This window comes from Medicago truncatula, chromosome 5, assembly GCF_003473485.1.
Source record: "Medicago truncatula cultivar Jemalong A17 chromosome 5, MtrunA17r5.0-ANR, whole genome shotgun sequence".
Classification (NCBI taxonomy): Eukaryota; Viridiplantae; Streptophyta; class Magnoliopsida; order Fabales; family Fabaceae; genus Medicago; species Medicago truncatula.
The window spans coordinates 30,385,062-30,395,174 of NC_053046.1; the positions used below are offsets into that span (position 1 = coordinate 30,385,062).

Sequence of the window (10,113 nt, forward strand, 5' to 3'; positions counted from 1 at the left end):
AAGTGCCCATGATTTGATTTAATATGAACGTGCATATAATATCAATAGTTACCTTTAAAATAATATTTCTAAATATAATATATGTAGGGTCGGGGTTGAATTCTTGAATATCCACTTATTCATTTTAAAAATATGAATTTTTAATCACTAAATTACTTGACCCAAAAAAAGAGGAGAGTGGGTGTTTTAAGTTTGAGTTATTTGGTTGAAGTATTCGGAGGGGAGCGATAAAATGATATATGGAAAGACAATGAATATGGTCAATGTGTGAATGACACTCACTAAAGAGGCAGTGACGGATCCAAAAAATTTAATAAGTGGGGTCAACTTATATCATAAAAATTTATATAAAACTTTATAAACGCGTAAGCGTGCGAAAATTATACAAGTTATACTTATAATTGCCCTAAAATAATTTTTTTTAAAAATATTTGTCCATTTCTAGCATGGTATAAAAAATATAACTATAATTAATTATTTTTTCACCACCAACGTAACGTCAGTCACAACCTTTTTCAACAAATATAAGAATAGTTTATATAATAATAGTAGTTTTATGGTCTTGCCAACGATATGCTATGAGATAATTGGTTAAAGATTTCATAAAAGAATTTTTTATCTTAAAAATAAGCGTTATTTGTATCAATATAATAATATTAACAACTTTTTATAAAAAAAAAACTATTTCTTTTGATTTATTAACTAGTGCTCTTAGAAATTAGAACACTCATTAGGATCCTTCTTAGTTTTATAATTTTTTGTAGTGTAATAAATAAATTGTGTGAAGACAATAATACTATATAAAGAGAGGTCAAACTAAATATATATCTAATTTTGGGTTAAAAATACAATACCCATGTGGAGGCAAGTGGGGTCGCTTGACCCCATTGCCCCCACACTAGATCTGTGCCTGTAAAGAGGAGCAATTTTTTTTAGCAGAAAAGAGAAGCAATTTTGTCTACAAGTCCTAGCTCAACTGGCAAAATACCGAAATTGTTAGGTTGGACGACATAACCAGCGTTCGAACCCCAGTACCTCCACTTATATGTGTGAGTTTATAACAGCTTTGTCATTTCGTCTATTAAAAAAACAATTTTAACTTGGGAACAATCTTAAATCAATTTTATTTAAGTACACACTCAAAAAAAAAAAAAAAACTTTAAGATAAAAGAATTAAACGACGTGACTAAATCATTTTTCTTTTAATACATCTGTGTATATCTATCCAAATAAATTTGATTTGAGGCTCATCATGAGTGTCATCTACTAAAGAGTAGAGAATTACTAGACTTACTAGTAGGTCGATGTGCGATTTACCAAGACTTACCGTATCTCTTATGGTAATCTACCTTCTTACGCATGTGCCCAACTTGAGTTCTCATTTTTCAAGACAAATTTACACTATTAACAAGGATATGTTTGAAAAAATAATGATATATAAAGTAATATTTAGTAATTTAAAATGAGGTTTATAGGTAAGAATGATTTTCTTTTAGGTGTGTATCTTTGGATCATAACGGTGATCCACCATAATTTTACAGAAACTATAAAATGTAATTTTTAAAGAATTACAATGGGTCGTCTTAAGTTTGACACATCCATCATGATATCAACTATGAGTAAAATAGATGAAGATATTATTTTATTTCAGCTTCTAATACTATGGAACATAATAAATTCAAAAACTTATACCTTAAAAAATGTTTGATTAGTTAGTTATTATTGTTACACATAGTGATGGTAACTGTTTTTACTGTCATCACCTATGGTGAATTGTATAAATTTGTAATCCACATATGACATATAGAAATGTGAGGCAACATTATTGTAAAATGATTGCCTGCAAATGGTTATGATGTAATATAAATTACTATGAATCAAACAAGTGAATAAAATAGCTCAAATTGAAAAGAAACAAATCTCTCTCTATTCATTGTCTTCCTATATTGAGTCTGAGAGTTTAACTTTAGTACAAATTATGTGATATTGATACAATATCAACGAAAATAAAGTTACAAACCAAAATACACCAATTCCATCACTTTTAACCATCCAAAATGTCTCAAATTAAGTTCACATACAATTCAGTTCAACTTGAGTTGAACTTGAATGTAGATTTCTATTAGTATTTTATACCACACATGCTTTTCTACCTAGCCTACAACCCACAATGCCAAAAGTTAACCCACTATTAGAAAAAATTAGATCCTCTGCGGCGGCTACACAGATACTACGGCTGCACAATTGTTATATCAGAAATATTTCAAGTATTACAACTGCAAAACCATTATATCAAAATTCAGACATATTTGCATCGCTCTGGATTTTGATATACGGTTTTGCAGTCATAACACTAATTAACAATCTACTTAATTTCTAATTGGCTCTTGCATTTCCATGTCAACATGATGTTGCTTGTGCACTTCATCTCCAACACAGTCAGCATCATCAACTCCAATAGCAGCCCATCCACATTCAATAACAACATCCAAGAAATAGAGCATTGAAACAAGTGCAAAACAAGAAAACAACATAGGAATAGGTCCAAAGATCCACATGAAAAGAGGGAAGGAAAAGTAAAATGCACGCAAACCAAGTGACCAGAAATAGCTTCCACGGTTAACTGTATTGGCAACATACTCAGCTGTCAGCTTCTGTTGTCTAAGGTTTGATGATAGTTTCTTGAAAGGAACATTGATGAGTATGCTTGCATGACTATAGTACCTTATAGATTGAACATTCAACAAGAAAGCTAACATGAAACAAACCAATATGGAGAAAAATTTGATTGATAAAACTAGCTCAGTTCTATCACCAAACACTAACGATACAACACTTCTTCCCTCATTTCTACTACTCATTAACACAGCAATTAGAGAACTTAGCATTATTGCTGTTGATGCCAAAAGGGTTGATGCCATTATATTGTTCCTCAAAGATTGCACTGCCAAAACACCATTCTTGGACACATCCTAACAAAAACAAAACAAAAAAATCAATTTTATTATATGCAAACATTAGTTCTTTTTGGTCTTAACGCTTCTAACCCTAAGGAAGAAAAACCTAACAACGTGGAGTTCGGAGACAAGTATCGTCTGATGAAAAAAAATTCAGCTAAGATTCAAACTAGGGTTTTATCGATGGATCCGTATTAGCTGAAATTCATTAACCACTTGAGTCAATACGTAATCTTTATAATCTTTAAAAGTTAAAACCTCATGAATCAAAATCTAATAAACTTTAAAACAAAGAAAATAAAATTAAGAAAAAAAGATTTTGAATTGTTCATGTGGGTAGGTACAATTATGATTGTTTTCACATATACACCAATACAAAAAGATTGAAAATGAAAAAGGAAGAAATATGTTATGCATGTACCTCCATCATAGCTTGAACCCAATAACGACGATTGATTGAATTGACACCAATGACAGTTTTTGTGGGGTGTTTAACAACTTGGTAGAGAAGCCATAAATGGTATGCAACCATTACAAAGAGGCCACTAGGGACTAATATGAGATCAAGAATTTTCTTGTCCATTTAATTTTATAGAAGCAATGTAATGTATTAACAAGAAAGAGATGAAATTTGATTCTTAGATTGAATCTGATCAATTCGTCGTGTGTATCTATTTTTACGTGTTATATGGAAAGATTGAAACAGAAGAAGAGAGATATGAGACAGTACAAGCGTTACACGGGTGTTGCCTTGTTTGTTTGGTAACCGAAATGAGTAATTACTTTTGCATAAAACATGGAATTTATAATGATACACACAAGCTATATAAACCACATGGCATTGGATTGTGGTGAGCTACATTTGAAGATGGGTGGTTGAGATATAGAAAAAGGTGAAAAGGAAGAAGAGAAAAGTGTATGCATAATGTGATGATTAAAAACAAAAAGACAAATAGAAAGTCTAGCATAGATAAGTTGGTAAAAATATTGTATTAGAATTAGATTTGAAATCCGAATTTTTAATTTATTTATGTTAAAGATGAAATTTTGACCATTAAAATACTTGATAATAAGAAAAATGAAATAGATAATAGAAAAATGAAATAAAAATATGAAGTCGTTCTTTTTTTTCTAAAGAGTTAAACGACAAAGTGGACACACATTACTTATAAAAAAGATAAGTATAAATGTATAATAGGTTTGTACGTACTCAAAACCTCAACTACCTTTTTAAAGTTTTATTATTTGAAATGTATTTACAAAATTAGAAAGGTGGGGTACATACATGCCCCTAATAAACATAAAGTGGATTTGTCCTGACTATCATATCCAAAATATATTGCATGTATATAGTTTTGCAATGCTCCCTATCCCTTGATGTTGATGGGGTAAAATGCACCATCTTCTTCATCTAACAATTTTTCCTCACAATACATGGAAAAGTTTAGAGTTTTAGATAGAAAGAAAAAATAGAAGAAAGTGTAAGAAAAAGATACCAAAGTAGCATAGAGAAATAGATCGTGTGCTTAAATTTCAAAAATATCATGTGATTCAATTTCAAAAATATTTTTCTTATAAAAAAAATCACTTTTGTCATTATTATGTGTTTGTTTAGGATTTTAGAAAAATCATTAGAAAAAAAAAAAACTATTTTACCTCTAAAATGAAAAGCCATTAGGATTAGTTTTTTCTAACATATATATTTTTTCAAATATAAGGAGGTAACAAATGAACTAGTTAAAATCTTTGTTTTTTTAAAAGTGATTTTTAAGATAGTAAACAAACACAAATTGCTTTAAATTCTTTTAAAATCTCTAAAAAAAACTCTAGATTTTTCTAACGCACAATCTATTTTTTTTTTTTTAAGCTAAAACAAATGCACCCTTTTGTTCATACCATTTTTGTAAAATGATATGAAACCCATGTACTTGGATCGTTATGTGCAGGACAATGTGACAATTACCATGACGCCTCAACACAATCAAATTTGTTGAGTGGCACAATATATGACATAGGGACTAGATTGATTAACGTTTTGAATTGTGAAATTTCAATAAATGGGGGATCATTGATACAACTGGAATTTCAATAATCGTAGTTAAGTGGAGTGGAATTTAATAAATAATAGTATATTAATGAAAATAGTTATACTAGTTAAGCAAAAAAATATGACTCGCACACATACATTGCCTAGGAGATATCAGCATTTTCAAAAACATCAACAAGTGATCAAAATTCTTGTCAAAATAAAAAACAAGTGATCAAAATATCATCTGTAGTTACCACTCAAAATTTTTCAAGCATTTTCTGAATAACAGTATGGTTCTTGAAAACATAATACTCATAAATAGAATAGATGACATTGCTACATTAAGACTAGTACACTAGCTTGCTTCAATTTGTTAGTCAGGAACGTCTATCATCCATGTCTGTCTGTGCTAGCATGATGGAGCTTATACCAATCATGGTTACAATGGAGCTAGCACCATGTCCCCTGTAAGCCTGTAACTATAGATAGTCTTGAAATTTTCACAAGCCTCTTCACTCATTGGTTAAAGTTGTAACTACACCATATGCTAGGAAAACTACAATGCATTTTCTGCAAAGAGAGTATGCACATAACTAGCATAGATAAAATTAACCTTGTGATTACAATTAGCGATTTAAACTTCCAAGAGTTGTGGCCAATTTGTGATTGAACACAGACGAAATATTCAATGCTCCAAAACTTCGATCTTAGCAAGATGATTATTCATGCGATGTGTATCCTCAGCTGATAATCGATCACCAACCATAAGTTTGAACTGCTCAAATTTTGCTTCCTCGCACTTTAATGCAGCAGTTTTAGTAGCCTGTAAATTTCCTGAACCAAAGGTACAATTTCATATCAGGACTATATGTTCATAAACAAATCTTTGAGTGAAAGAAAATATGGTATCATGCATATATGGCAAATGGCAAGATCAAATTGATAAAACAGAGAAAAGGTCATAGTTTCATTCAAATGACGGTGATCATACTGTACTATAAATGAAAGTAATATGCAAAACAAGATAGGGTGATGCATCAAGGATAGAATGAATTCCTATTAATTGGATAGTAAGAAAGGAGATGCAATCTATATCTAAATATTACAAAACACAGTCCATATCAAACTACTACGAACCAATTTTCTGCCAAAAATTTCATCCCCCTCTACATAGGAAGCTTTGTGCCAAACACAGCCATGTCATCTATTAGTTTATATACTCATGTATTTTGCCTTAATTGTTGTAACCTACACATATAGTATTAATCATTCTTTTTAGCGATGGTTATCCATTATTATTACAGAGAAACGAAAGCCTCAGCCAAGTCCCTGGCATGGAGCAGATCAAGACCTTGTTGGAACTGCAAAATGGCAAGTTAGAGGCACAACCTTCTCCAAAGATTTTGGCACAGCGGCAAGAGAACATTTATGAAGTAGATAGCCAAAAATAATCTTGTTTTTGGGCAAGGAAGTTAGGTGATGGGTCTAGTTCAATGGAAATAATTTAAAATCAGACAGGTCATTGCAAACAATGCTGAAAAAACAAGGAAGAAGCAAAATCAGTGCATAATTGCAGAAGTTGGAGTTTACTGTCCAGCCGAACTTTCCCATGTGGCGCTTGGGAATGATTCTCCTTCATTAGCAACAGCTGTGGGTGTGCAAGTGCTGCAGCAAACTGCGGACAACTGGGATCTGAAGTTGGTTAAAATAAAATTTGGTTCATCAAGCTCTCAGCAAAAGGCTCCATGAGGAGAATTTATAAAAAAAAAATTCTCTGCACCCAATGGAACAAGAAGACAGTAATAGATTTCAACCTTGAGGATAAGGTTGTTTTGAGGACGGGTGACGGTGTAATGGGTAACTAGAGTAGTTAAGAGTTGTTAGTTAGTTGAGGTTATTAAAAGTCTATATGTATAAATAGAAGAATACAATGATAGAGCTTCTCCAAAAAAAAGAATACAATGATAGAGATCAATTATTGAATATTTGTAAAGTTTAGTGAATAGAGTAGTGACTATATTGTGAAGGGGAAAACCTTGGAGGAGAGATTATCTCCAATTCTCTTTATCATTTCTCAACCTTTCAATAGCAGTATTCCTCATTCTTCAATTCTGCCCAGTTTTAACCCACTTGGGTTTGCCTAGTGGTATTGGCTTGGGATCTGGGAGTGTGCTCCTCCTCGAGATCTCATGTTCGATTCTCTCTGGTGCCAATTTAGATGGGCTAATTTAGCTTCTTCAAAAAAAATAATTCTGCCCAGTTTTGGGAATTATTTCTTATACTAAAAGAAAGGTGTTCCCAACATTAATCCACATATGAGGGAACAACATTTTGGTTATGAAATATGGAGGCTTTCAATTGTATGGCTGAATGATAGATTCAAGTGAAAGGATGATAAGCATTGGTTTTCTAACATAAGTAATGTTCTGTTTCTTCTATTAGTTCTGTATAACAGGACTTTTTTTGACAAAACTATATACCAGGACTTTATGATTACATATAAACTAAAAGCACAAATATTTCTATCTCAGGGTCGATTAAAAAAAAAGTATATCTCAGGGTGTATTCACATTTTCTATTAGTCTCGCTAAAGGTGCCCTGATCTGTTCTGTTGTCTTCCATTTCATATTTTGTATAATGTTTATTTGGTGATAAGTTTTACCATTAATGATAATCCAAGATGAGGGGACAACATACTGGTTATGAAATATGAAGGCATTCAATAAACAATAGTTTTGCAAATGAATGATAGATCCGGATAATAAGCATCGGTTTTCTGACATAAGTAAGTAATGTTCTGTTTCTTCTATATAACAGGACTTGATAATATATCAAACTAAATGACATATACAAAACTACCAGAATTTTTCAATTTTCTTTTCCATGAAAAACAAAATAGTATCTAACACACCCCTTTTTTTTGTTATTCCAATATTGTCATAAAGGAGTTCGCAACAAACAAAGAAAAAAAGAGGATGCCAACATGCAGTATTTGCTCTTACCAGATAAATCAAGCAAATTAAACACAACTGGGAAATTTCCAATACTTCTGACCATTGTGATGGAAGCCCATACTTTTTCATACTCTTCTCTTGAAGCCCTAATGATGCACACATTAGTGATTGGATTCACATACTTGACTGCACACACAGACCCAAAAGTGAAAATATTATCAAAGATGAGAAATAGCATTTAACATGAGAAAATTATTAAACAGAAGGAAAACAAAAACAATAGGAGAAGAGTTATCAGCAATTTGTGTAACTACTCACCCTGAAATGATCCCAATGATGCAGCCAAACCACACTCCCCAAAATTCACCAAGATGCTATCTTTTATTGCATTCGAGACATTAAACTGTGTAATTATAATAGAATCACCCGCCGCTTGGTCCTTGTTAGGATTCATAAAAACCTCCATCACCATGTATCTGTTTTTGAACACCATCACCCTTTTCCTAAAACCCAAAATCAAAGTTTTCAAATTATCAGAACTCAGATCAATGTATTAGACTACATACAATCACTTTTCTTAATTAAGATCATTGGATCGCAAGTCTCATAAAATTCTACCACAGCCTTTACATACTAAATAGTGTTCTCGCTATCCATGTGTGCTAATGAAGTGGTTACTGTCTAGATTACAAAGAGATCGAGTTCGAATCTCCACTTGGGAATGTATTGTCTCACATCCACCACCACCACCACCATCCCACCCCAAAAGAAAAAAATAAATAAAATAGTCCTCCTCCCCTATTAAAAGCATAGAATTAAATGAAATAGATCTTGTTTCACCACCGGTACCCTCTATCCACCGTCTCTTCACTATGGTGTTTGCAGATTTGCGACTGTGGCACAAACTGCTTAGCTGTGGGGGACACAATAGCTATTCTCAGTCAGACTCCACTGTTCCTGGTGTATCAACCCAAATAGTTCAATTACACGAGCACCTAATTACTTAGAATACCCAAAACCAGACAAAGCAAACACCAAAATTACAATCAGAACAAACAAGTGTTCCCATAAACCAGCTATAGCCCGAAATTTAAACAAATTGCTATTGTTCTTCAATACATAGTGTTGTCATTTGAACAAACCGTTCGCAATTAACAACACTGGCACAAACACTTTCACCACAATGCATAAATCCAAGGTTTTAAATGAAGGTTGGTTAGGTGCAACTTGGGCCACAACCTAGGGGTTCTTGATGCCTCTGCGACTGTAACACGGCCATAGCTGAGGTCACATCACATCGGTCGCATTTCTATTTTCTTGTGGGCAAATTCAACTAAAAATAAACCCAAAATTAGCCATTGAAAATGTCATAGACTAATTTGGATTTATTTTTCATTGAACTGGGCCGCGAGAAAATTGTAATAGACTGAATTGAATCTTCACTCTATTCATTACATAAAAAATCATGATTAGGTTTGTGAACCTGTTTTGTTTTAAAATCGGTGTTCATCACCAACCAAAGAAAAACTACACGAACAAAAATCAAATCTAAAAAAGCTAGAAACATTACCAATGAAAAAAACTCGAACCAAAAATACATAAAATCCAAAGTAATTGAGCAAGTAAAGAAGAAGTGAACAAACCTGTGAGAATCGCACAACCTAGACGACGATAGCGAACGAGCGCAGAGAGAGATGGGGTAATATTAGGGTGCAGAGAATCTACTGTAAGTTCAGTGCACCTATTCAATCTAACGGTTTATTTGCATGTGTCGGTTTGTGAGAGGAGGACAAAGTCTTCGCGGTACGGTCTTTTCTTTTATCTTTCCTTCTTATCCGCTTCTTCAAAAGAAATTGAAAATTAAAATGATTTGTTGTGGAACACGTGCTCCAAAATAAAAAACAAGATCTTAGTTATTATTATTTCAACAAAAAATAAAAAAGGATTTGTTAATATATATTTCTCAAGGTCATGTTTAAATTCAGTGTTGAGAACGCAGTATTTTTAAATTTTTAAATAAATAAAAAATTACGTTATGTTAGATGTGAATATTATTCACTACCAAAAAAAATGTGAATATTATTATCCTCTTCAATTATTTGAAAAGAATATTTGATAGTCACACACAACCACAAAAATAATGTATAAACCTTAGAATAAATAAAATTTACAC

General features: G+C 32.2%; 2 protein-coding genes across 3 annotated transcripts; both read right to left on the bottom strand.

Moving 5' to 3' along the window:
* Positions 1-1,904: 1,904 nt before the first annotated feature.
* LOC11409356 (uncharacterized) lies at positions 1,905-3,784 on the bottom strand. Its single transcript, XM_003615433.4, has 2 exons — positions 3,379-3,784; positions 1,905-2,972 (listed from the first exon to the last, which is right to left on the bottom strand). Exons 1-2 carry the CDS (start codon positions 3,538-3,540, stop codon positions 2,370-2,372), a joined length of 765 nt encoding a protein of 254 aa, XP_003615481.1. The 5' UTR covers positions 3,541-3,784; the 3' UTR covers positions 1,905-2,369.
* Positions 3,785-5,204: 1,420 nt separating this feature from the next.
* On the bottom strand, positions 5,205-9,733 carry LOC11410875 (probable ribonuclease P/MRP protein subunit POP5). 2 transcript variants are annotated; one of them, XM_003615434.4, is made up of 4 exons: positions 9,584-9,733; positions 8,259-8,443; positions 7,989-8,126; positions 5,205-5,820 (listed from the first exon to the last, which is right to left on the bottom strand). In XM_003615434.4, exons 2-4 carry the CDS (start codon positions 8,431-8,433, stop codon positions 5,672-5,674), a joined length of 462 nt encoding a protein of 153 aa, XP_003615482.1. In that variant the 5' UTR covers positions 8,434-8,443; positions 9,584-9,733; the 3' UTR covers positions 5,205-5,671. The 2 variants fall into 2 exon arrangements, with proteins under 2 accessions (XP_003615482.1, XP_024639187.1); XM_024783419.2 differs by lacking the exon at positions 9,584-9,733 and adding an exon at positions 9,511-9,576.
* Between the last annotated feature and the right edge of the window lie 380 nt (positions 9,734-10,113).